The sequence below is a fragment of the Eriocheir sinensis genome, chromosome 37, assembly GCF_024679095.1.
Source record: "Eriocheir sinensis breed Jianghai 21 chromosome 37, ASM2467909v1, whole genome shotgun sequence".
Taxonomy (NCBI): domain Eukaryota; kingdom Metazoa; phylum Arthropoda; class Malacostraca; order Decapoda; family Varunidae; genus Eriocheir; species Eriocheir sinensis.
The window spans coordinates 14745405-14772853 of NC_066545.1; the positions used below are offsets into that span (position 1 = coordinate 14745405).

Consider the following 27449-nt stretch of genomic DNA (forward strand, 5'->3'; position numbering starts at 1 on the left):
AAGTCAGAGTCAGCTGTTATCAAGCGGCCTGACTCACGCTGGGCCGCGGGGGAGGATAAGACAAGGGTTCAGGGTCTCGTGTGGTCTCGTGCCTCTACGTGCCGCCTCTGCCGCCCATAATTAGACCCTGTGGAGGCAGCACAAGAAGGAAACATCACTCGGGGCGCCGCGGAACACAGTGAACACGATGAGAGGACTGGCGGTGATGGTGGTGGTGGTGGGCGTACTGGGAGCTGCTTCCGCCCTCCCCTCCAGAGTCGTAATTATTTCCTTCATTACTGTTGTCGGGCTGGTTTGATATATGCCTTTAGAATTGTGGAAAGTGTGCAAAGAGGCAAGAGAGGCTCAAAAGAATCAGAACCTACTAAGTAATATAGGAGAATAGAATAATAATAAGAAAATAGAAGAATAAGAAGAAGAAAAGGAAGAAGGCAAAATAATGGAGAAGAGATAGAGTAGAGAGATATGGAGAAAAGAAATCATAAGGAATTACACAAGGTGGATAGAGATTTGAGAGAAGTAACCATTATTAGTTTCTGAGATACTGCTTGAAGAAAATATAGTTTCATCTGTAAATTCATGAGTGACCTATTTTCCTGCACAAATCACTTATTTTCCATCCTTTTCCTTTGCTTATATTCATCAAGGGTATCAGGACACCTATCCTCCCGAAATTGACCTCTCGTTTTGGACACTCCTTTGACCACTGTTCGGGAGCAGTGAGTAGCGGGTTTTTTTTTTTTTTTTTTTTTTTTTTGCGCCCTTGAACTGTCTCCTTAGCTGTAAAAAAAATAAATAAATAAAAACTATCCTAACTTACCACTTCTCATGTCTCCCTCAGCTTACCAACCCTGAGGTCAACCCAGGGTGTGACGTGGATTGCGAGGAGCCATGGGTGGTGATGACAGCAGGCATGACCACCGACAGCACCTTATTCCACCTCTGGGGTGCCAAGGAGGCCCTGAGTTTCCTTGTGGTGGCAGCAACGGGTGGACTAGATGCAAACATTACCGTGGACTGGGCTGCCCTCCGTAATGGGTCCGCGGGCTCCATCACGTTCCCTAGCAAGCCGTCTCATGTGTTTGGCTTTGTGATTCCTAGTGTAAGTTTAACCCATCCACTGCAATTGGCATGGATTTCACCTTCACTGGTAGCCTGGTAACATATACTCCCAGGTCGTCCTCTGCCTCTGTGGTGGATAGTGGAGTGTTTCCCATGTGGTATTGGTATGCTGGATTTCCCCTCCCAAGGTGCATGACTTTACATTTTTCTTCATTGAATTGTAGCAGCCACTTTTTGCTCCACTCCTGTAGCTTGGTCATGTCCTCTTGTAGGAAATCCACAGTCAAGGGGTTAAATGGTGTGTTAGGTGTTGTATTTCTCCCCCATCTCCCCTTTTTCCAACTCTGACCTCACATCCCTGATTTACTCATTTTTCCACATAGCTTATCCTGTACAACGATGCGGATGATGCCGGAGCCTTTAAAAACCAGAATGAATCGGTAAGGGTGCCAGTGTCGGACTTCACCTGGAGCGCACAGACACTGCCCGAATCTGACCATGAGGCGGCGGTACTCCTGCAGACCACTCACTTCCAAGGCAACGTCCTCCCCAACGACACAAGGCTACTGATACAGGTATGAGTTATATATCTGCAAGGCTAGTTCATATATTCTCCCCTACCCCCTCCTACGACCTCATCCCAACCTGACACGTGCGTTACAGGTGGCAGCGTACGGTGAGGACGGCCGGAGCACTGTCTTGCCCCACCTCCTGCGCACCCCAGACTCGGCCCAGCTTGATCTCGTCCTCGACAACTTCAACCTCAACATCAGTGAGGAGTAGGTTGACAGAGTGCTGTTGAAATGAAGAGTCTGTACTTCTATGTTTGGTCTACTCTCATTAGATTCTCAAACCTTACCCCTTGTGCTGAATGAAAGACTGAAAGGTTGGGAGTTGCCTGGTGGGTGAAATAGAGGGGTAGAGTGCTGTTGGAATGAAGGGTATATACTTCTTATGTGTTTAGTATAGGAACATCAGCAGTCTGCAAGAGGCTGGGTCAAGATATCATTGGCCTACTTCAACTATGCTAGATAAACAAACATTATATACTGTAAATTAAGAGTACCTACTATATACTTCTTCCATGTTTAGTATAGGAACATAAGGAGTCCACAAGAGGCTGGGTCAGGATAGCGCTGGTCTTCTTCAATTCTGCTAGATAAACACTATATACTATAAATTAAGAGTACCTACTATATACTTCTTCCATGTTTAGTATAGGAACATAAGGAGTCCACAAGAGGCTGGGTCAGGATAGCGCTGGTCTTCTACAACTCTGCTTGATAAACCCAAAATTGACCTCTCTTCTGGCATCTTGTTATTTTTTCTGTTGTTCCGAGCAGTGTCAGCCAGCTTTTTTGTTGTTGTTTTTGTTTTATGCCCTTAACCTGTCCGCTGTGATTGGCATGGGTTTGACCTTCACTGGTAGCCTGGTAACATACACTCCCAGGTCTTCCTCTGCCTCTGTGGTGGATAGTGGAGTGTATCCCATGTGGTCTTGGTATGCTGGATATCCCCTCCCAAGGTGCATGACTTTACATTTTTCTTCATTGCATTGTAGCAGCCACTTTTTGTTCCATTCCTGTAGTTTGGTGATGTCTTCTTGTAGGAAATCCACAATCAAGGGGTTAATCTCCCTCCCTTGCCTTAAAAAACATTATACACTATCTGCAAAGCTGGTTCACGTAATATTTTCTCTCAAGTTCTTTCTCTGTGTCACATGCAGGACTCAGACGTGGAAGGAGGCTCGCTGGGGCATGGACGTGGTGGTGTTCAGCTCCGAGCATAACACAACCGAGGAGGATGCTGAAATTAAGTTCCTCACCCAGAAGTCCCTTGACGATGAGCACACTCCCGGGGTCTTCAACGTAAGTCTCAATCGTCGGTCTCAGGGCCATATTCTTAAACATTTCGGCACCCAAGCACACATATTTGACAAGGCTTTCATAAGAGTTTTGAACGTTTCCAGCGATAGTTTTATAACCTCTCAATCGCTAATTCTCTCTTTGTCGTACCCAGCTGGACCAAATAAGCACCACTGGAGCACGGACCGGGGCCAAGGGTGGGGGATACCTGCAGTGGCGTCCTGTTAGTTACCTCACTTCAGACAGAGACATCAACGAGGCCACCACCCCAAACATCAACACCTCCCTGCCCCAACTTGACAGCCTCACGGACCCCCTCAAGGCATCACTGGCCTATGCCGTACTGGGGGATAATTTGACACTACCCGGAGGTGCAGTCACCACGGTCATCAGCTTCGGGCAGTCCAAAGATAAATTCTACACTGCCGAGAACTACACTACCTGGTGCGTACCTGTCAGAATGGGAGATGTGAACTTGCCTCTCTCTCTGATGATTTCTTGGCATAAGTTCAAGGTGTGTAGGTTGTGTTTAGATTTGTAGTTTGCTATGGACTGATGATGATGCTGACTCCACACTTTTTTTTTTTTCTTATACCACAAAGAGCAACTCAAGGGCAACAAAAAGAAGATGTAAAAAAAAAAAGAAAGCCCGCTAACTGTTACTCTCATATAGCAATAAGTATTGAGTGGCCCAAAGAGAGGTCAATTTCCGATGGAGGGATTTCTTGATCTGATGATATATGTATTCTCTTGTAGGACGGTGGCGCTGGGTGAGGGTTCGCCCCCTGAGGAGACGTTCTCGACCCTGATAGTGGTGATCATCTGCATCGGCGTGGCGCTCCCAACCATCATGCTCCTGGGCGGCTGTGTGGCGTTGGGTGTTCGCCGCTACCGCCGCCGCTCAGCCAATAGCCTCCTCGCGCACCAGGAGTGAGAGATGAGACGTCCGTGTTCTTGATAATTGAGGTAGAATGTGATGAAGGAAAAAGACACACACACACACACACACACACACACACACACACACACTCCCCTCTTCTCTACCTTTCCATTCAACAGTGTTCCATTTTTTACTTCCTCTCTATTCTACTTCCCTTCCTTCCTCTTCCTCTCCTCCCCACACTCACACACATTCACCTCTCCTCTACTTTTCCCTTTCCTTTCCATTCAACAGCTTTCCTCTAACGTCCTCTCTGCCCTACTTCCCTTCTTTTCTCTCTTTTTCCCCCCCACACACACATACATTCACCTCTCCTCTACTTTTCCCTTGCTCTCTCCTTTCCCTTTAACAGTATTCCATTTCTCACCTCCTCTCCTTCTTTACTTCCCTTCTTTCCTCTCACACACACACACACACACACACACACACACACACACACACACACACACACACATTCCATTTAAGTCAGTAGAATTTAGTTATTTTTATGCCCTCGTAGATATTCTTACTTTTAATAGTTTTTAGTCGTATTATTGGAGTTTACTTTTGAGTCAGTGTTTGCGGTTCAGAGCCAGTCAGGTTTTTATACAGGGAACATCGATTTCTTGGTATGAGTTCAATGTTATCGATTTAATTCAGCATTCACAATTATAAATATCAGAGTTTTTATGCAAGTATTTTAAGGCTAATTGAATGTGATGGCAGGATAGTTTCACACCATGACCACAATGTTCTGTTTTTATAACCACTACCTTGCTAATGGCGTAGAACCTCATCAGTTTAATTTGGCATCCACAACTATGAATACGATAATTTTAATGCGATTTTTTAAGGGTACTTGAATGTGATGGCAGGATAGTTTCACACCACAACCATGCTATTCTATTTTTATAACCACTACCTTCCATATACCATAGAAGAAAGTATAAATTCATCTATAAATTAACACACATTCAACTCTTCTAAATGCTTTGTTATGAGACTGTTGAATGTTAAAGTTTGCAAAATCTATACTCGGTACCATATCCCTAATAAATGCCAAAATTGTAGGTAAGGTCAAGTATATTTTATTGAAAGTTTACAGAGTTTATAGTTGGTACCACATCCCTAATAAATGCCAAAGTAGTAGGTTAGGTCAAGTATATTTTATTGAAAGTTGAACAATGCAGAAGAACACCTCAGACAGCATGCACACTCATCTCCTTTGTGCACACTGTTATTGAGCTCATGTTCCTGACGGCCTGGCGGACTGCAAAGGGTGGAACTTATTTGTAACTGGAAGCCGTGCTCGTGTATCAATTACCTCAACCTCTCCCTGCCCCGCCAGACACACTCCCACGACTCTTTTATTGTGTTCTCTCACCCCCCACCCCAACCGTCACCTCCAACCTCTAAATTCCACCCCCAGTCCACAGCCTCCTTCCCCAACCCCACCACCCTTCACCTCAACTCATAATCTCTACCTCCAATTTCACTTCCAACTTAATCCCACAATCTTTAACCCCGAACCCCAACCATCACCTCCAACCTCTAAATTCCACCCCCACTCCACAACCTTCTTCCCCAACTCTACCACTGCGATTGGCACGGATTTGGCTTTCACTGGTAGCCTGGTAACATATACTCCCAGGTCTTTCTCTGCCTCTGTGGTGGATAGTGGAGTGTTTCCCATGTGGTATTGGTATGCTGGGTATCCCCTCCCAAGGTGCAGGACTTTACATTTTTTCTTCATTGAGTTGTAGCAGCCACTTTTTGTTCCATTCCTGTAGCTTGGTGATGTCTTCTTGTAGGAAATCCGCAGTCAGGGGGTTAAATAACATTAGAAATCATGATGTACGTCAGTTTACTGTGATGAAGTGCTTTGTGTTAATCTCAAGCAACAACACTGCATTTTAAGACTTATTTAATGCAGCCTCTCAGGGAATCGATGTTTTGTTGTACATTTACCTGAGTAGAAGGCACTGTGTTAATTTTAGAGTATCAAGTTTTTACTGAAGGCTGCATAATTTAGCACCTGACCTAATTTTATGAGTGAAATTGATATATAAATACTCATAATATATATTGTATGTGGGGATTTTCTGTAGTTTTAAAAAGAAGATATGCATTATACATATTTATTGTAGGTTGAGAAAATTTTATGCGTGAGTGCTTAGTTATATTTATCAACCTGTCTTTCTACATGTCAGTATTTTATCTACCGATCTATATGTAACTTAGCCTCTCTGTCTGTCTCTCTATCCTTTTTTTTTATATATATTATTTATACAATATTCAATGCAAATTCGAATTAAAATATGTAATTATCAGTATTTATTAAATGTGGACATGTGTAGAACTAATAAGCTAAATCAACATTCTCTAATATAGTGCAGTGCATAATTTTGCATTTCGGACTATGAGTGAATAAAAAATGTATCATAATTGATACATTTAATTGCACTAACATCTCCAAGTCATTGAGAAATCTTGCAAGTCCTCGTAGTGTCTCCCACACACACACACACACACACACCACCACCACCACCACCACCACCACCACCACCACCACCACACACACACACACACCACCACCACCACCACCACCACCACACACACACACACACACACCACCAAGGCTACAAACAGCGCCGTGCTGCCCGCGCCATGACGATTTCTCTTTGAACTGGTAATTACATAGTGGTTATTCTGGCCAGAACACTTGATTTGCATTGAATGTTGTAAAAAGTTCATCATGTGAAGATTTTAACGATGTTTTGTTCAGCATAGATGCCTTATATCAGTGCAAAAGTTTCATGTTACAATTTGTAGCAGTTTTTCAAATCCAAAAGTTTTATTATAAAGGAATGCATTTGACATGACTCAGAAATAAGTAGTATGGGTATCATTTATTATAACAGCGGTGTAGTCCAGACAATAAGCTCACTTAGCTCAGCCGGAGAAGGGCGAGGAGCTCACGACACTAATATACTGTATATTTGAAACACATGGAGGGCTACTGCTGTGGTTTGAAAAGAGAGCCTGCAGTGAACAGTGGCCTCAGTGATGTTGGTTGTTGAATAAAAATATTTTCCTATGATTATCTCTGACATTACATACATACGTAGACAAAGCTCAGTTGTCCTAAATTATCAAGTCCTTTACAAACAGCAGAGCGCATACATATAGCTACAATCAAACCGTTTAACATTGCTTCGAAGCACATTAATGAAGCACTTTGTAAAAATAATGACGTTAACCACAAAGTCTTCGAGTAGATACATTAACAGGACATAATTATCTAGAAGGAACACTTAAGCTTGTCTTTTAGGGAACATTAAATGAGAAGGAAGCAAGAGGGACACGCTAGCTACGGGCGTGACATCGGACTTTCCTGCGTTTTTCCTTAGTAGTTGAGAGGAGAGCAAGGGAGAGAGGCGCTGGCATGATTCAAGGGCGTGACGCGGAGACTCAAGGGCTCTCCGGTGCGGGCGTGGGCGTGGGCGTGGCAGGGGCGTCATCCGTGCGCTCTCCCATGTGGAACTGTAGCAGAACCACGAGGTAGGTCGCCGAGAAGCTCATGATCTGCGGCAAGGCGACACACATCCTTATGAAACCACTCGATCCCTTATCCTCAAACCTAACGGCGCCCAAGATCACCCAATTGACAAGGCTTTCGTGGGTGTTTGGGGCATTTCCAGGGGTAGTTTAATAGCCCTAGTGGTAGTGTGGCCGTTCCTCTGTACCATGAATGTGAAAATAACACTCGTGAGAACCCGATTAATCTCCTTTTTGGACTTTGGAAATAGTTGATGTGAGATGGAGGCGTCTGACAATACCGACCTCATATACTTTATCCTCTAAAAAGTACCTTCAGATCTAGTTTACAGTTAACGAAACGGCGTAACTCTCCATCCAATAGATTCGTAACACCTGCGCTGAGCCAGTTAAGTTTTGTGAAGCGAATAGATAGTACTCACGTCCACCAGTCTGGCCCGGGACAGCACATAGTAGCCGGAGACGCTGAAGCTCGGGTAGGAATCCAGCAGGTCGAGGAGGTGCGTCAGCTGGAGGGAGGAAGCGAATTAAGGGGACCAGTAAGGTAAGGTTGGGGACTTTAAGGTCGGTATTATACAAGACTCGTTGGCTTCTCACATCAGCTATTTCTAAAGGTCAAAGAGGGGGTCAGTCGGGATCTAATGAGTGTTTCTTCAGGTTCATGGTACAGAAGAAGGGTCGCACTATCACCAGGGTCATAAAACTACTGGAAATGCCCACAACTCCTACGAAAGCCTTGTCAAATAGGTGTTCTTGGGCAGCGAAATGTCTTATAATACGACAAACACAGGAGGTGATGTTTTATTACCGAACTGATATATTTATGACTGATGATGGGAGGGATCAATATATATCACACGTAGAACATTAATGGACTCTATAGGTTAAGCTCAAGAATCCTATATCATCGAACAAACATCAAGTGCCACAGTTTGATTTGTTGCTGAATGGTCAAACACAGGAGGTATCTTAAGATGTTTCATTATTGAACTGATATATTTAGGACCTCTGACAAAGGGACACACGTTCGGCTCTCACCTCTTTTTCGGTCCTGGAATCCGTCGTCTCCATCCGCCATTTCTTCATCATGTAACGCATTTCTTCCAGCTGAGAGAGAGAGAGAGAGAGAGAGAGAGAGAGAGAGAGAGAGAGAGAGAGAGAGAGAGAGAGAGAAATTGGGGTTGATCAGTACATGAAAAAAAATATCCTACGAAGATCAATCTCTGTGTGTGTGTGTGTTTCTTCTTTAGCAAATGTTTCTCGCTTTTCATTAGTCTTCAGCCCGGCGCAAATTGAGACGCAGGCGAGGCAAGTGGCGCAGTATAGAGCAAGATTGATTTTTTTTATAGTAAAGGAAGCAGCTCAAGGGCAAAGGTAAAACAAACAAAAAAAAAATCCCATGAACCGCTGCTCCTGAAAAAAACAAAAAATAAAAAAACAAGAGGGGCAATTTCTGATGGAAAGTTCAAGTTCAAGTCGTAGGCTATTCCAGAGATTACGAGCAAAGGGAATGAAAGAATAAAGATGCTGATTAACTCTTGCATAAGGAATTTGGATAGCGATAGGGATGAGCGAGAGGCCCAATATCGTAGGCAGGGGGAAATACAGATCAAGGAATTCAGGCTGTTCCAGAGTTTACGAGCAAAGGGAATGAAAGAATAAAGATGCTGATTAACTCTTGCATAAGGAATTTGGATAGCTTTGGGATGAGCGAGCTAGAGGCCCAATGTCGTAGGCAGGGGGAAATACAGATCAGGGAATTCAGGCTGTTCCAGAGTTTACGAGCAAAAGGGATGAAAAAATGAAGATGCTGATTAACTCTTACATAAGGAATTTGGATAGCGATAGGGATGAGCGAGAGGCCCAATATCGTAGGCAGGGGGAAATACAGATCAAGGAATTCAGGCTGTTCCAGAGTTTAAATTACCAGCGAAAGTTATGAAAGGATGAAGACTGAACTGGTTAACTCGTGCATAAGGGATTTGGACAGCTTGAGAATAAGCGAGAGGCCCAGTGATCGAGTCTTGTTAAACGCTAGAATCCTTTTATGCTAACCGATGTGCGATTTAGAAGCTTTTTTGCTCCGTCTACCCTGCCTTGTCCTCCCTGGTGTCCGCCCTGCGTCTCCACATGCGTCTTCCCCTCCAATCCCTTAATCAGTTCCTTCACCTGGTCGTGCATCAGGGCGGGGGCGTGGCACAGGTACATCAAGTTCACGGAGTCGTTTACCAAATACACGACCGACTGGATGTTTCTCCTCGCCTCGCTTAAGATATAATAACCATTCGAAATCGTGCCTATGACCATCTCCGCCATGAGCAGCAGGATGGGGGCGCCGAGGGAGGCGTTGAGGAGCATCTGAGCGTGCCAAAGGTCACACAACACCGGCCCGACTCTCTGACGCAGATCTTCCCCGACGCTGCCCTTCCCGCCTCGATCTCTCCTCTCCCGCCGGATATCCTCCAAGGCAATTCGAAGGTCCCGCATGCGAGTGGCCAGAATAACATAGAGGAGGTAGAGCAGGGAGTTATACAGCGCCAGAATGACGTAGGTCAGAACGTAGGCCGTTGCGTACGTGACTGTGGTTCTCAGGATGCTGGCCCATGATTCTAAAGGTCTCAGGACATTCGAGAAGAGCGTCATTGTACAGCAAAGACTCGCCAAAAACAAGGCCAGCAGAGGAATGATGTGCGCGGCGTAGGTCGGGGCCCAGGAGTCAAGAGAGGGCCCGGGGGGTAGGGTATCCAGATGGCTCACCAGGGCAGCCAGATGGTCAGACTTCAACAACATATGAAGGAGCAAGGTCGCCAGCACCACCATCGTCACCACATCCATGATGAAGTAAATAGCTTCAGAGGCGGGCACTCTCCTGGGCAAGCCATTTCTAAAGCCATCATACACGAAGACGGATACAGCGAGGAGGTAGACCACACCCATGCCCGCCGCCCATACCCTGTGCCAACGAGCTCTCTTCAGCCTGGGACAAATCTGTTGGCTGGACTCCTTGCTGCTCGACCACGCCCAGAATCCTGACACACCACCTTCCCGCGGGGTTGAACCACCGTGGGGAGGACATGCACTAGAAGAGTCACGTGACTGGGAGATCAGGGGAAGGACTCTGTTGTACCAGCTCCCACCAGATGCTTTTACTTCCCCGGGAGAGTTGCCGTTGGGGGAAAATATGGACGTCGGGGACGGATTGCGTGATGAGGAGGAGACGTGGGCTATGGTGTCGTCCCAGGAGTAGGGGAAGCCTCCTATTGCCTTGAAGCACGTCAGCACTACTCTTAACCCCCATAGAACCATTGATGTTTGTCCGGCCATCAGCACAAGACGGGATACAGCGAGCAGCAACCACACGAGAACCGACAAGAAGTAAACCCCAATGAGGAGGGAGAGGCCGCGGCGCAGAGGCTACCCCCGAGATACTCGAGCGAATGACTGTTGAGGTACAAGAAAATGAGCGCGCTGAATTGCAATAATCCTTAGTGGTGCCGTAATTACGTGATGGTCGTGGCGTGACAAGGCAGCGCTATATTCTTCATGCACTCCATACCTCGGAATCAATACTATTCTTGAAACACAAGCGCCTGAGTGTGTATGCTCATGTTTCAGAGGCGTTGTGAGGTTGGCTGATCGATTAGGAAGTTGATTGTTGCAAAGTTTAAAATTAATGAACAGATCGAGGTAGGGCGTTGCTTGACATGCCATCCCCCGATCAATATTAAAAGGCTGCACTGACAAAAGTACAAATACGAAGACCTATTGAGTATTGTATTATTGTATGGTGGTATTGTATTACGTATTGTAGTATTACGTATTGTATTAACTGTGTGAAGTTACCGTTTCAAGCTACACCAATGGAAAAGTACGTAATTAACGAAAAACATATACTATGGCCCCACTATGGTCCTGTGACACGTATGGGCTATTGATGAAGGATGTATTTGTTGCTCAATGGTGAGGGTGAGATACCTGGGATGACCACGTGATCTCTTACAGAATTATTCATTAGCTAACTTAGGCCAGATAGGTTCCATTATAGTCCCATGACGTATTTGTTGCAATATATTGGTGGGGTGAGTCATTGCCGTCTCTCCTATATCAAGACGGCAATGGGTGAGTGACCTGAGATTAACTCGTGACCTGTTCCATAACCTACGATGAATTATTCTATAGGTAAATGGCATTCATTCATCAACTCGTCTCCTCATTTGTTTTATAGTTCGCTGATTCGCTTCTTCATTCGCTCGCTCGTTCATTGATGGTTTTATACTCTTACACCCAATTTTAGTATATAGTGATAAATACCATATAACAGAAAAATACCTCACACCAGCAAAGCCAACAGTTCTTAGTAACGATACCAATTACGTCGCTGCTGTGTCAATGGTCAATATTCATTCTTGTTGACAGAGGGATTTGGTAGCTCGTATCCAGACGCTTTGGACTCTAACAAGAATAACTAGGAGGAGCGAGTAGCGAGCTTTTTCTTTATTATCAATGTTTCCTTTTTTGTGCCCTTGAGCTGTCTCCTTTGTTGAAAAAAATATATATTTCCAAAGGCCAGCAAGGAGATTAAACCATGCAGATTCTCATGACTGTATTTCACGTTCATGGATCAGAAGCCTTGTTAAATTATCACTATAGGCTCATAAAACTACCCATGGCAATACGGTCAAACACGCACTGCAACCTCAATGAAAGCCATATTCATAAGCATTTCGGCGCCCAAGCTCACATTTGACAAGGCTTTCATAGTAGGATTATTGAGCATTTCCACGGGTAGCTACATGATCCTGGTGGTAGCCTGACTCTGCTTCTGTACCTTGAATAAAAAATAAATAAATAAAAAACTCCATAAAACCAGACTGATCTTCGTTTTGACCTTTGGAAATAGCTGATGTGACATATATCGCCTACTGACCTGAGAATATATGAGCCTTAAGATATGAAAGTTCAAATATTATAAAAAAAGTGTGCCAAAGAAATATATTAAGAGCTGGAACAATGTGATGAAAGATAGTTAAGATTACGACAAGGAAAGAGAAGGAAAGTACGAAGAAAAAATAAAACAAGAGAATGAAGAAAGATTTTAATGGTAAGGAAAAAAAAAGGAAGGATGAGAGGAGTAAAATAAGAATGAATGGAGGAATTAAGGATATAGTGAGGTTAGGAAGGAGAGGAAAAAGGAAGAAAATGTAAGAATAAAAGAAGGAAGTAATATTGAAAAGGGAGAAAAAGAAACGGAAAAGATTATGGAAATGAAGAAGAGAGGAAGAAAAGGAACTTGAAGAAAGGGAAATGAGGAATAAAATAAAGTAATATTCCTGGTCAATCAATATACAGGTAAAGGTCAAGAGACGAGATGAATAGGCTATGATCTATTATAAGGGCGTGGCGTGTGTACCAGCCCGCCAGTGACATTTTTAAGTAGCCTACTCGATCGATTGAACTAAGAAAGTGAGAGCTAATTAATCCGCTGTATATACTCGTCTAGTGTGATTAATTCATCTTGGTATAAACTAAATGAGTAACTATATATCAACGCTTCAGCATGCCTTCATCTTCATATAACTTAGCTCAATGCAGTTTCATGTTTAGGATTTTTAGCATCGCACGGTTTTTGTTGCATAGTTAAAGGTTAAGTTTGGGGTATATGCCGAGCTGCGCGTTGCCTCGGTGCTCATCTCCGTACTCTTTCCTTCAGGAGCGACTCTGGGTCAGGAAGGAACCCCAGAAATTTAGACAAAACGTTTTCCCATAAGAATAAAGTGAAATGAAAAAAAAAAACATGATAGGGGCGTACATTTATTATTATTATTTTTTTTTTAGCCGTATGAATTTAATGTGACAGGATGGAAGATTGGAAAGGTAAATATGATGTAGCCAATTTACAGCAAAGAACTGATTTTTTTTGTTGGTAGAACTGATATTAATACATTTGAAAGATAGTGCTATATAGAAATCAAGGCTGAAAATGATAGTTAAAATAGTTTGATGCATACATAGACCAATTTTTATTACTAACTGATGTTTTTATTACTGATTGTGACTTATTACTGATGTCTTTATAAGAGTAACACGAAGAGAAGAATATATATCAGTTCTAGAGACGGCGCGCGCTGCTCTTTTGTTATCTCCCAGCTGGTGTGCACAGTTTGACTAGGGAGGGAAGGCGGCCACTACTTATTTCGTTCCCTTTGTGTCCTGTTACCTGTTTCCACCTCGAGATTACTTCAGAGTCGCGTCCAGGTGAACTGCTCCCTTATTTAGCCCTGCCCGTGTGTCCTGCATTACCTGTCGAGCTCCAGTACAGGCTAATCATATGCGTGGGAGTACAGGGCGGATTTTGTTATGGCCCACACTTTCTCGTTTTATTATTTCTCTGGTTTAATTATTTGTGTTGTCTCTGGGTTACCTTTGCTTTTACTATGACCTACACTCTTCCCTGTTTTAATTTCTCTGGTTTAATTATTTGGGACAATTTACAGTTTCAGCCAACCAACGATTTTCTTACGTGGTTTAAGTTTTTCTGGAGATAAATGTAGCGAATTGCATGATTTTGTACCTCATTTCCGTCGCAAATGTCTGGTTTTACTATGGCCCACACTCTTCCGTTTTAATTTCTCTGGTTTAATTATTTGTGTTGGACAATTTACGGTTTCACCCAACCAACGATTTTCTGACGTGGTTCATGTTTCTCTGGTTTAATTACTTGTGTTGTCTCTGGGTTATCATTGCTTTTACTGTGGTCTACTCTCTTCCCTGTTTTAATCGTCTGTGTTATATTGGCTCTCATTGTGTAGTCCGTGGTTATGTAGGCTCGTCTTTGTCCTAAGCAATGCCTTTCCCATTTTCAGGTTGAGGAGCAGGAGCTGTGAGGAGTGTAGGGTATGGATGACCACAGCTTTGTGGCAGGACTGGGCTACCACCCAGGCCTGGAGGAGGACGAGAACCCCCTGGACCTGGCTGGGCCGCAGGCCACCTCCACCGTGGCCGCCAAAATGACCAGGTATGGGAAGGAGGGAAAGGCATCGGAGGGAGCAACTTATACTAAAACTTGCTTGAGAAAAATGTGCTCACATAATGACACATATACACATTAATATAGTATTCTGCACAAGTATTGGAGATGATTTATGCTTGGTTGCAGAAGACAGAATTTCAGCTGAGCTTGTACGTGTTGTCTCCATTTTGTATATGCCGTGTAGCTATTGTCCAGCAGGTGTTCTTTATTGTTACTGTCTCTGCCTTTAAAGTGACCACTACAGCTGTCATGTAGAACCAAGTTGTTGAGTGCTGTGAAGTCTTCCTTATCCATGTGATGCTCTCCTCAGGGACCAGATCAACAGACAGTACCTCCAGAACCTAGAGGAGGCCAGCGAAGGCTCATCAGAGGAGTTCTGTTCCCTGCGTTCCGCCTCCAGGGCCAGCGCCCAATACCCATATTTGTTAAGCTCGGTGAGCCTCCCTTACTCAGCCTTCACATCATTAGTTTTTTTTTTGTTTTGTAGGATTTCTTTTGTTCAGGCTTTTCAGATTTGTTTTGCTTGCTTATATATGTATGGGGTTGGGGATTCTGTGTTTGTCTGTTTGCTGTTTTGAAAACTGCATCATACATATATACAACTTGTAAACCATATCTCTGTTATTTGGTCAGTGACTGCAATGGGTGTGAAGACAGCTCTATCTCCATCTTTTGCAGGGCGAGCAACAATCATCTTCTGGTGTGGGCAGGATGATGGCTCTGTCCCTCATCAACACAGAGGCCATGAGTGGTATGTCTCAGTGTACTTGGGCTGTTAACAAAAGGTTATGAAAAGATACACAAGGATATAGTTTCATATTTTTGTGCACTCATGTTAGTGATCCCTATACAGAACAACATGGTGCTAAAGCATCTTCCAGTGACAAATCTCATGCATATATGGGTTCTCTTACAGATTTCTTTCTTTCTTTCTTGCCCCTGTTATGCCCTTCTTTATCACTTCTTTTTGCTACTGAGAAGCGGTGACTCAGAATGCACATTTTGTCGGTAGTGATAATCAGTGTCTCCAATGAACTGCCAACACATTCTGACTGCTGAATGCATATACCATATACTACCTTTTCTTCTAGAACTGTGTAAATTGCCATTTATGTAAGAATTTGATTCATACATGTACATTTCTTTGACTGATGTATTCTTCCTGTGATTATAGGGTTGTCATCCAGCAAGTTTCTGGTGGATCACACACAACTTAATACCGGTGAGCATCCCTCAAGCTCTCAAGATGTGCAGCAAACATTTTGGTAACAGTAACTTATATGAGCTATAAGGCATCATTATTTAGATGGGTTGATGTTGAAATGCTGGATTAATTTTTCTCCAGACCCTGTGGAGAATGAGGCCAGCAGGGAACCAGCTGGCCTGCCTTCTGCCCTGCTGGAGCCACAAGGAGCACTGCTGGACGAGGAGCAGCAGGATCTGACAGAGGGAGACACAAAGAATGTTTCGCTTCTCACCGATCACTTGACAAAAACGAAGCTCGGAGAAATTGAGTTCCCTGACACAAAGGTATTTATTAATTTCTTTATCTTCTGTTTATATTTTTGCTTACTTGATTATGGAATTGAGTCTGACTCACTATATCCCATCTTTTAAAACTATTGTATAATATATATTTTTTATTTTGTTTTCACTTGTCAAGCATGATGGCAGCCAAATGTCTGAAGAATCCATCATCAAGGAAGACTTCAAGAGACCTCTGGATGTGTCGAAACTGCTTTCCAACTCCTGCAACTCCCTGGGCTCCATGGAGGGACAGCCCGACCCCTTCCTCTCACACCAAGAGTAAGGGAAAACTAACACATTCATGGAGAGAAAAAATTGTCAAGTGTACTGTTATTGTTGGTATGTAACATAATTGACGTCCCCTCATTTATTGAAGTTGTGACCTCTCTTGCCTTGCTCTCTGTAATGCAGGGATGTCAGAGGGTTTGAAGAAGACTGGTTTGAGACTGACCAACATGAGTTAGCAGAGGAAATGGAGGGAGAGGAATTCCAGGCCCCAGATATGTCATTCTTCGATGAGGAGGAAAGGCAGCACCAACAAGAAAGGAAGTTCTGCTTAGATGCGGCGCCTCCTTCCAAAGCCAGCCTTGACCTCTCGTGCTTCTCCGGTATTCATGGGGTCAGCGAGATCACAGTCAGGTACTAAATCACTTGTATGTGTGTTGCTCTTCGCAGTACAACCAATCTCTTAACTGTTCAAGACGACACAAATATTTTCCTCCGTTTGTTTGGCCTAACAGTAAATTCTAACTGCTTTCTGATGAGTGTGCAAACCTTCTTCATTGGTGTTAATACTATATAAAATCCCACTGAAACAATCTGTCTAAATTTGAATGAACAGTAGATTTTCATGACTTATGGTAGCCTCCTTTTCACTCATGGCCTTGATGTGTTTTGTGTTGGCCACGTTCCAGACCCTCGTGGATTGAGAGTCCAGAGAAGGAGCTGCTAGGCCCCAACAATCGCATGCTGGTGGACGACTACCTGCAGGCCCGGAGTGAGGCTCTGGGCACCCTGGAGCCCTTCAAAGACCCCTCCAGCAGGGTGAGGACATAACAGTGTTCTCTCATTTTCCATTTTGATGATTTACTTTGGCTGGGAAATCATCATCTAAATACAAATAGAAATTGACTAAAAAGCATGACCAGTAAGATAAACATTTACCCTTATTTTTAGCCCAACTTTGGCAACGAAGTCCACTCACCTCCCAACGCCTCGGCAAAACTCCAGCCCCTTCTGGAAATGACTGCTGGGGGTGACAGCAGAGACTTTGAAAGCTCAGGTGAGTGGAATGGGCTGAGAGATCTTTGTATATAATTAATCTTCAGATAAGACAAAGACATTTACTGCTGCATGTATTGTCCATTAGTCTTGCTGGCTTTGGAATGTACAGGTATTTATGTGGAATCCCTGCACATTTTTATTTTATTTGCAGCTCACCTTTTGTAATCTCAACATGGAATATCACACTATTGGCCCGAGTAAGCTGCAAACATTTTAATCCTGTGGAAAAGAGCAGATTCTAAATATTAATCTAACACTGAAACTAAAGAAAATTCTGCTCATGTTCCCTTATATCTATTTCAGCCAGTACTAAACAGCTGATTCTAAATATTAATCTATCCCTGAAACTGAAAAAGATCCTACACATGCTTCCTCATATCTATTTCAGCCAGTACCCAGGAAGATGAAGAGAGTCTTAGAAGTAAGGTGGTTCATGCAGTTGAGGAGTTGGAGGTCAGCAGGGTCACAGCTGGACAGCCTGTGCAAGCAGCCACTATTGGTTCCCTTTTGTCTCAGGCTATGGCAACAAATCAGCCACACGAGCTGGTTAAGAGGATTCTCTGCCTCACTCAGGAACCTTCAGGACCAGCATCCGACACAACAGGACTAGACGCCAGTGTGGAGGTGGCAGAACTCCGTAAGCTGAAGGAGGAGGTGGTCAGGCAGAAACAGGGACCGGCCAGATCTCACCCCACCACAAAGGAGAATAAAGGTGAGGATGAGTGAACAGAACCTGCTTTATACTTTCAAACTGCCAAATTTCTTTCAGCAGACAGCCCTGGAAACTGAGAACTCCCAAGCAGCCAGTCCTGTGTCACTGTATAGGTAGAGTTGCCGAGTGTCTTCAGGGGCTTTAAGTTTTCATTTCTTTTGTTTTCATCTGTTTGCTTTAGTTTGTTGTCTTTTAATGATTAGTTATTATTTTTGTTGCATTTGTTTCATTTTAATTTATTTGCTTTTATTAATTTTTTTGGCTGTGCAGTTGTGAGTGTCCCTGAGCACCTAACACTGAGGGAGGCGTGTGTGGTGGGCGTGGCCACCCACACCGCCCTGCCCCTGCGGAACACATCCTCGCGCTGGCTGCAGGTTTCTCTCTGCCGGGTGAAGGTGAGTCATCCTTGTGTAGATCTCTATTTTTACTTTATTATTATTATTACAGTTGACCTCAGTTATTTCCCAGGGATTCATTTCTTCCTTTCTCTCTTTTCCTGTTGTCCTGGCTCCATTAGTTATCCAAAAGGCAGGTGTTCAATCAGTCTTACCTCTTGTGCAAGACTAACTCTTCTCTCCCTGCACAGGAAACCATAGACGGCAGTCCCTCAACGACCTCAGCTTTGCTCTTTGAGGCATCGCACGTCCTGGAGCCTCAGAGGCAGCGTGAGGTGATGCTTGGGGTGTGTAGTCCGGTGCAGGGGAAGCTCAGCGCCCTCATTCAGGTTCAGGTTGGGGAGCTGGCAGCCACTGAAGCCCACAGCCCCCCCACCTCCTGCCACACTGTGCGGGTGTCTGCCACCATCGTCATCCCAGAGGTGAGGGAGCCTGTAGTAGGAAACAGTAAACAGATAATTCACTAGAGCTTTCTTGTGAGGGCATACTGCCTGACTATAACAAAGAATCTGGTATTTTGGATTGATCTTACGGCATAGCTGGTTTGTTATTGATTATTTTTATTTATTAACCAATCTTCTTTTTCCTTTTCTTCTCATTTAATGTCCTTATCGACTAGTATATCTTTTTTTCAGTCATCCTTTAAAATTAAGATTGTTTTTGTCCTGTTTTTATTACTTTTTTCCTTACTTTTCTATCACGGTCTCTTATCTTTCATATCCATGACTGCTCATCAAGTGGACTCTGGGTCTATAGCATTTTTTTTTCCATGATCCCCTTTTATGGATTCCAATAATAATAATAATAATAATAGTATGAGCCATGTGTTGGGTATATAAACAGAGATTCTTGGTGCAGGTGAAGGTGCAGTGTGAGGATGGTGGTGGATCCCTGGACTTTGGGCTGGTGGGGGAGAGCTGCTGTGTGTCCCAGGCCGTCACCCTAACCAGCCACTGTCCTCAGCCACTTCCAGTCCTCTTGCATCTCCAGCAGGTCAGTGAACATTAAACTTTCCTTATGATATACCTAGGATGGACTGACTTTGAAACTATAAAAAAAATATATATCCACATCTGTTATATGCGCCAAGGAGGAACATTTAACCCGTCAGCTGCGATTGACACGGATTTTGCCTTCACTGGTGGCCTGGTAACATATACTCCCAGGTCTTTCTCTGCCTCTGTGGTGGATAGTGGTGTGTTTCCCATGTGGTATTGGTATGCTGGATTTTCCCTCCCTAGGTGCATGACTTTACATTTTTCTTCATTGAATTGTAGCAGCCACTTTTTGTTCCATTCCTGTAGCTTGGTGATGTCTTCTTGCAGGAAATTTGCAGTCAAGTGGCTAAGAGAGATTTCTACTTTCAGATGGCAGCCAAAGCCCCAATCTTCTGCTGGGAGGAGGATAAGAACAAATGTGGGACGGTGGTGTCTTCCTCCCATCTTTCGTGTGAACTCACTCCCTCCACTCCAACCACCTTCTTTGTCACCCTCAGAGCCCCTTACCTGGATGGCATTGCAGGTGAGGCAGGGCAGGGATTGTAGCAAGTCTTGTATGTTAAGAAAAAGACTCATAGAGAGAAATTATTTAATGTTCATTGAGTTTATCAAGAGAGAAAGTGTGCTAAAAATTAATATGTTTCTAGCTATATCTGATGCCTGTTCCTCTGAGGGGGCAGCCATGGCAGAAGCTGGGGTGTATAGTCAGAGTCAGGAGTTGAGGAATTAGCTACTTTTTGCTTTACATGTTCAGTTCTCTTGTAAAATACTTTGGTGCACAGCTAGGGCTACAGAAGAGAGTTAAACTTTTCTCGTTCTGTCTCTACCTTTCGCCAAAATCAATCCCTCGCCTGCTAACACTCTCCATTACTCATCCACCCTGTTGATCCATTTCACTGGTGGTCTCCTACTGACTCTTGATAATTCCACAGGGGCCCAGAACAGAAATGTAATGGTAAAGAGCTATTTGAAGGTTCTGCTGGACACTCCTGCACCCACCCAACTCACTCTTGCATCCTGCCCCGTCAAGGTGAGCCCTCTGCCTCTCTGAAGGGAAGACAATGATGTGTGTGTTTGTGCTTGAACTTGCGCATAGCATCTGAAGGACATCTTACCCTCGTCACTCCTACCCTTGCAGGCACTCATCGGTTTGGTGCAGTTGGAAATCCTGCGCACAGCAGAGACCCTGACGATTAAGACGGCCCTACACCAGCCTGGCACCACCGAACTCACCCTCAAGAATGGGTCCTCCTTTCCTCTGCGTATAAGCCTGTCATTCAGTGATCACTGCCGAGCCTTCTCCATCAGTCCGCCCAGTCTTACCATGTCACCAGGCACCCGCACCTCCCTCAGTGTCTCATTTATGCCAGGGGCCTCCTCGGGTACTCTAAACAGGTGTGGTGGCTGCTCTAGAATGGTTTTGATTTGTTCTTTTACCAGTTATCATAAGTGAGACCATGTTCAATTAAAATGTTTATCTCCCATCGTAGGAAGACCCAACACTGGTAAATTCCATTTGACTTCATTTTGGTTGCTTTTTATGTTTGTTCCATGGTGTCAAAACCAGAAGTCGTATTGAAAAGAAATCTGCATCACTTTAGGGTCAGTTCTATGAGTCCCTTATGTCAGTCTCTTGAGTGCCTCCCACCCTCCCTCTTCAGTACCACCTTCTCCTGCAGCATGTTGTTGGTGCGTGTTGAGCCAGACGGGATGGAGTTTGAAATACCTATATCTGGAGTCTGCTCTGCCCCTCCACCTTCCTCTCTGCCCTCCTCCGCCGCCCCAGCATCGTCACTCACCCCGCCCTATGCCCCACCTGTTCACTCGGCACTTAAGCGAATTGAGAACATTCACAATCAAGTGACCAAGTCAAGCAGTGCTCCATTGTCTGAGGTAGGTTTATTTACATCTTCTGCAGTTGAGTTCTTGAATGAAAAACTTTTCTGTAGGGTAGTAAAGTGTCATATTGTCCAAATTACAAAATGGACTACATGCTCTAAGGGCCGTATTACAAGTTGAATCCGAGAAGTTTCGGGTCCCTACAAAGTTATTCATCCCAAACTCTGTAGGGACCCGAAACTTCTCGGATTGGACTTGTAATACGGCCCCAAGATATGAAAATGGATAAACTGGTTATATGGCCTGATAATGATTTTCGTAAGTATATGGTGTTTTTTAAATGCAGTTGGCTAATTCATGTTTTGGGGACTTATGTTGATGAATGAATCTTTCTCAGTGATACGTCACCTAATGTGTATTGTTCAAAATGTATATTCATCAGTCTGTCCCTTGTTCCTCAGGTCCCTGCCTCTGGCCCCTACATAAATGAGAAGACCCTGTCCTCAGCCCTGGACTGCACAAAATCCCATCTGGTGTTTGGGGCAGTGGCTGTGGGTGACTCAAGCTGCCAGAAGATAACCCTAAGGAATGCTCTGGCCAGGCAGGAGCTGCCCTTGTCCATCACCATCATCGGCAGCCCTGCTTTTCAGGTGCGGTGGGGATGCTGTCATTATGTGTCCTTGTTGTCCTAATCACCGTCCCCATCACGATATTTCACCCCTCCACTTTATATACTATTATTAGTCGGCTTTGCATTGTCCAACATTAATTTCCCTTTTCTCTACCCAGTCTTTCACCTGTCATACTAAATCTTGGTTCATGGCAAATTAAATTAAAGGTGACCAGTACTCATAGTTTTAGGACTGATGTTTGAGTATGCCAGGAATGTGTGATGTTGCTTTTTTAACTTCCATCTTGACAACACTTGAAAGGATGTACATTGTGGATGTTTCTACATAAGTTCACTGATGATGGACCCTAACTGATACCATTTTAAGTGTTGTCCTACTCTGCCTGTGTCTGTGAGTGAGGATTTATAAGGTGTCATTGAACGTTGATCCAGGTGTGTGAGAACGAGAACAATGTTGGTCAAGAGAAGCTGAACGTGGTGCTGAGTCCCAGTCAGGAGGTCGTCCTCTGCATACTCCTGAGACCCTCCACTGTGGAGTCCCTCGCTGCCACCCTGCTCCTCCGCCACCGCAGCTCCACTAACCCATTCAAGTGGAAGGTAAGAGAGAGAAGTGCAGCAGTTTTGTTGAATGTACATAGGGGGGAAAAAACAGCTTTCTCAGTTATATCAAATAAGATTAAATGCATTATCATTATTACAAAACTGGGCACCAAATCATTATCAGACAAATTAGCTTACGATACGGTCAACTTTCACATTTAACATATCAGTGAGTCTCATAACTTAGGTTGCATCATCTCCCAGATTCCACTACAAGGGTATGGAGGACGTGGGGAGTTGATGGTGAGGGATGGCAGCGCTGGGAAGCCCGTCATCATGAAGGATCTGTCCCTTGACCTGCCGGCCTTCTTCCAAACAACGGTCACAAACGTTGGTCAACGCACTCTGTGCATTGCCCTTCAAGTGTTCTTAGGTAAGCACAACTAATCCTAGTCATGGCATATCTACATCATGTTCACTTTGATAAGTCATCCAAAATCATTAATTCATGATAAAACTGACTTCCCAATTTACACTGGGGAGAGTAATTAGTAGATGGGAATAATAAGATGGCCTCCCCTTGCTTGCTTTACTAAGACTGGTCTTCAATGGACTGCTCTTTATTCCCTCACCTTTCCTATTTTTAACAGATAAACACTGTAAGGAGGTGGCATCAGACCTTTCAGTACAGCCAACTCGACTGGTGGTGGGTCCAGGACAGACTCAGGAAATATACATTGTGGCCAGTGGCACCCAGAGGCAGCTTGCCAAGACACCTGGCATCATAGGGGTGCTTCAGGTTATTTCTGGAGAGGAGATTCTCCGCAAGAGATACAGAAGGTGAGGATAACAAATTCTGAGTAGTGATGGTTGGAATACCCATCAACTGTAACATGCAGCAAGCTCCTGCTAATAATGGTTTCCACAGTCATGTTTTTAACACTAATGGTGAGTTAGAATAGACTCGGTGAGTCAATGAAGCAGACCCTAAAGCTAAGAAACAAGGCCACAAGAAGCATGTCTACTTGATCAACAATAAAGAAAAGGTTGTTGAACTCGGAAAAAGGTGCACATAACATCTATATTGTGAGGAAATTGAACTGCCCAATTCTACATTGCAAAATATTTCAGCCAGGCTACACAAATGCTTTAGATATTAAAAATATTTTATTTGCAACAAGGCATCTGAATAAAATGCAGTATTTTGAATGCCACTATGAGGACAATTTTGTGTTGAGGAACAGGTAAAGCTAAGTGTTGCTTTTCCTAGGATGAAGAACAAGGAGGTGAAGGCACGGCACATCACCAACCCAGACCTCCTCAAGCTGAACTGGGTGGAGGAGTTTACTGGTGAAAAAAAAGCATTGAACGAGTCTGACCTCCTCCCACCACAGCCTGAAGATGCAGTGGTCTTTTTCAACTCCTGCATCACTACACTGGTGAGTAAAATAACATGTACTAATATTAAGTCTTACAGTGGGATACTGAGCTGTGAAAACTTCAACATTTGAGTGTATTGTGCATGCTACTTGAAGCTGGGTTTGAGGTCAGGATGATGAATAATATATGTTGCAGACAAGGTAGTGACTAATGTATGTATGTCTCTGCAGTTGGAGGTCTGGGGCGAGCAGCGGCCAAACGAAGATCAGTCAACCACAGTCTTTGCCTCTCTGGCTGGGGAGGAGACGGTGGCAGACTTTACATTCACTCAGGAGAGGTTGGTATATAGTAGGGCTTGCAGCATCTCCAAGATATTTTGTCTTAGTATTTACACAATTTGCATAATGAGCATTTGCTATATAAAACTTGCATCTAATGAACTGACCCAAGTGTGTGTCACCTGTGTGCATGGATTAACGTGGAAGTATCATTATTGTAATTTGTCATTCTTCATTTCCAGGGTTGGCAGCTCCACCTCAACTTCAACTCCTGCTGACCCTGTCCCATCCCAGGCCTCCCTGTCCACCTCTTGGGACGTGCTGCCACAGACACTGAATGTGCGAGCAGATGATGGTTCTCCACACGTCTTCTTTGTAGTCAATTTCTCCAACACACAACAGATGCTTGAGGTAACATTGTGCTCATCATCACCATAGGTACTTTACATATCTCTATTATGTGATGAAGTTGACTTAGGCATCTATATATCAAGTGAGTGATATGTAGAGTGATTAATACCATCTATATTTCAGGTTTCCAGTGACTGTAAATGGTTGGAGGTCAAGCCCTGTGAAGCCGTGCTTGCAGGACACTCCTCTGTTAGGCTGTGTGTGACAACCCACCTCCCTCGCACCCCAACTTCACCTATCACATACTCCCTCAAAGTTAGTTCAAAGCATATTGTTGAGCACTTCTCAACCCAACTCACCTCTACTTTAAATCTACTTTCATGAGGTCTGATAAAGAATACCACAAATAATTGAGCTGAGGCATGAAAATTTAATGATAACCAATTATTTTAGCAATAGCTTGACATTTTTGCTTTTTTCCCCCCAAGATGAATACTAATTAAAATGGTAAGAGCGTCACACAACTCACTGAACTCTTCTTTCAACAGGTTATGGGAGAGAATGAGAGCCGCTGTGCCACCATTACTATTTTACCAACTACAGAAAAAGAGTCTGGAGCTCACCATCCTCCCCCCAAGCCTGTCCCTGCCCCTGAAACACCCACAGCATCCAGCCAGTCATTGTCTACCCATGACACTGAAAACCTGCCTCCTGTACACTCTGCAGCAAACCCCCACAAGCCCAGTGATAACACAAGGAACACCCAGCAACTTAGAACTACCAACTCCTCTCGGCAGTCTGCTACAGTGAAGCCTTTACATCAAACCTCCACCAAGCACACCAACAGAACAGCACCAGTTGAGGCTCAGTCAGTGTTACCAAGTGGCTCTAGGAGTCAGAGGTGAGTGACAGGGGCAGTACAGTTATAATTTTATACACAAATGTATAACAATCAATGAACCTAAATTTACTCATCATTTACATAAATAATGCAACATAATGATAATAACAGTAAAGATATAATGCTGCATGAAATTAGTTTTCACCCAATAAGTCAGTAGCAAGATGAGTTGCCTACTGCCCATCACCGCATTCCCATACCCTCCCCCTTTCTCCTTTTTTTAATTGTTATTTTAGCCTTTTATTAAACAAGTTTTAATGATAAACGATGGATGAACTAGCTCATGGTGATAGACAAGCAGAAATTAGAACTGAAGTTATCCATATATATAACAAGTAACAAAGAATCGGAAAACTTGACACTGTTTAGGATCTAACTATTCATTTCCCTCCACAGACAGGTAACTCGTAAGTGTCAGGTACAACTCATGTCAGACAATGCCAAGTTTCAAGATACGAAAGTCTTCCAGGAGACGTACGTCAAGGTCATGCTCAGGAACCTTGACAAAATAGAGCATTCGGTGAGCATGTCCAGCAGCCTTAATGGAGGATATATTGTTTGGTCAATTAAATTTTGAACATGGACCCTCAATGGAAGCTGATTGGCTTGTTTTCTTTTCCAGGTACAGGCAGAAGTAAAGTCTGGGCCCTTTGCAGTGAGACACAGACAGTTCACAATCAAGTCTGGCCATTACATAAATATTCCTGTATATTTTAAGCCACTGAAGTCTGGTCTGTCCACTGGCCAATTACAACTGACTGTTCTGAAGGACAAGGTGCTGCTGCTGGTGTCTCTCTCAGGCAGAACATTGCCGTGAACACTATATGCAAATCCTACTCACTGGCTTGGCTTTGCAGCATTCCAAAATAATCTGTGATATTTTATGTTACTCTTATGTTATGCAGTTGTCATATAGCTTAGCTGGTTTAGAGGGAAAGTAACCATTTAACTGATGGCTTGACATGGTGATTATCTTTGGCTGCACTACACAGGCATCAACCTGATTCAAGACTAATACTTTGGCAATTAGAGAGAATTATGTTATAATTAATGACTTGTTACCCATATCTTCTCATTCAAGGAAACTAACATTTAAAATAAAATTATGCATTATGCCATGGAAATAAACTCAAAAATATTCATCATCATTTCATCGCTCCTAGGAGCTCCCACTAGAGGTTGGCCATGGCAGAAGAGTTTCCATCTCTCTATTCATACACTCCCTCCTTGCCTGTTCAAAGTTTCTCAAGGATCTTGCACCCCTCTCCCTAACGTACTCCTGCACCCTATTTCTCCATTTCACTGGAGGTCGTCCTCTAGCATTCCCTCACTCACATACACCCACCTGGTCATCTTACTCTCCACCATTTGCTCCATTTACACTTAAAAGTCTGTCGCTTCACTTCTTCCCTTCACCCACGTGACGCATTCCAAAACGCTCATACACACTCATTACTCATTCCATCCATTCTATTCACACCACATGCACTCCTCAAATAACTCATTTCCACTGCCTCTGACTTTCATTCCAGGCCCTACCATCCTTCTTCCTTGCATGGCAAAATGTATTGTAATGAATTTACAAAATATTTTTATAGAAAATGTTTTGTAATGAGTTTTCATCATTATCTTTCTGACCTAAGCATGAAGATTTTTGGTTTCATTGTACACAAAATATTGGACCTTGAAGTTGCAGAGCTAATGTGTATACTACTTACAACAATTACAATCTTAATGTTTATGATGGAGTTATTTCAAGTAACCTGACAGTTAAGACTGAGGAACATAATTTTACTCTTGAAAGCCACATGTGGGGGTATAAAATGTGAGACGTGGCAAGTGGTGCGCCACAGTGGCCTGCACAATCATCACATCAAACACCTCAAATTCCAGATAAGTTACTCAAAAGAATGATACTTGATACAATAGATGTGCTAAATGCAGGTGGTCTCCAATGACAAAAATTACAAAATATAAACTCACACATTCAGACCCCAGGCCTACTAAGCACCTCCTTCACAGCCCTCAACAGTGGGAAGGTGGTGGCCCCAGGGCACTGGCCAGCCCAGTCATCTGAATTGAGGTCCAGTAGAGACACTCCACCAATGTGCTCGGCAATCACCAGCTCGGCCTAGTGCAGTAGAAACCTTGGGTTAATCTCACTGTTCTTAGAGCTAGA

The 27449-nt window shown here is 43.8% G+C and overlaps 4 protein-coding genes across 8 annotated transcripts in view; 2 read left to right on the top strand and 2 right to left on the bottom strand.

The window, feature by feature from the left end:
• On the top strand, window positions 1–6944 carry LOC127008330 (glycosylated lysosomal membrane protein-like). Its single transcript, XM_050880215.1, has 7 exons — window positions 1–259; window positions 842–1102; window positions 1446–1637; window positions 1726–1841; window positions 2789–2930; window positions 3082–3371; window positions 3684–6944. The coding sequence occupies exons 1-7, from the start codon at window positions 188–190 to the stop codon at window positions 3859–3861; spliced, it is 1251 nt and encodes a 416-aa protein (XP_050736172.1). The 5' UTR covers window positions 1–187; the 3' UTR covers window positions 3862–6944.
• Window positions 4222–13425, bottom strand: LOC127008328 (uncharacterized). Of its 2 annotated transcripts, none has more exons than XM_050880213.1 (4): window positions 9460–13425; window positions 8443–8511; window positions 7827–7913; window positions 4222–7431 (listed from the first exon to the last, which is right to left on the bottom strand). In XM_050880213.1, the coding sequence occupies exons 1-4, from the start codon at window positions 10726–10728 to the stop codon at window positions 7318–7320; spliced, it is 1539 nt and encodes a 512-aa protein (XP_050736170.1). In that variant the 5' UTR covers window positions 10729–13425; the 3' UTR covers window positions 4222–7317. The 2 variants fall into 2 exon arrangements, with proteins under 2 accessions (XP_050736170.1, XP_050736171.1); XM_050880214.1 differs by having other exon boundaries at window positions 9574–13424.
• LOC127008323 (centrosomal protein of 192 kDa-like) lies at window positions 7814–27046 on the top strand. 3 transcript variants are annotated; one of them, XM_050880205.1, is made up of 29 exons: window positions 13530–13659; window positions 14268–14419; window positions 14745–14868; window positions 15113–15185; window positions 15609–15656; window positions 15780–15964; window positions 16098–16240; window positions 16373–16600; window positions 16876–17005; window positions 17138–17243; window positions 17634–17957; window positions 18228–18352; window positions 18544–18774; window positions 19211–19345; window positions 19720–19873; window positions 20283–20380; window positions 20489–20745; window positions 21030–21243; window positions 21651–21839; window positions 22253–22417; window positions 22625–22793; window positions 23011–23200; window positions 23631–23799; window positions 23971–24077; window positions 24261–24429; window positions 24553–24684; window positions 24918–25270; window positions 25667–25790; window positions 25893–27046. In XM_050880205.1, the coding sequence occupies exons 2-29, from the start codon at window positions 14301–14303 to the stop codon at window positions 26085–26087; spliced, it is 4656 nt and encodes a 1551-aa protein (XP_050736162.1). In that variant the 5' UTR covers window positions 13530–13659; window positions 14268–14300; the 3' UTR covers window positions 26088–27046. The 3 variants fall into 3 exon arrangements, with proteins under 3 accessions (XP_050736161.1, XP_050736162.1, XP_050736160.1); XM_050880204.1 differs by lacking the exon at window positions 13530–13659 and adding an exon at window positions 7814–7948 and having other exon boundaries at window positions 23971–24429; XM_050880203.1 differs by having other exon boundaries at window positions 23971–24429.
• The window catches only part of LOC127008331 (chitinase-3-like protein 1), a 7134-nt gene continuing 5760 nt past the window's right edge, over window positions 26076–27449 (bottom strand). For both annotated transcript variants that reach the window (XM_050880217.1, XM_050880216.1), the window contains one exon: window positions 26076–27401. In XM_050880217.1, coding sequence (XP_050736174.1) covers window positions 27258–27401 — 144 coding nt within the window. In that variant the 3' untranslated portion in view covers window positions 26076–27257. The remainder of the gene's footprint in view (window positions 27402–27449) is intronic.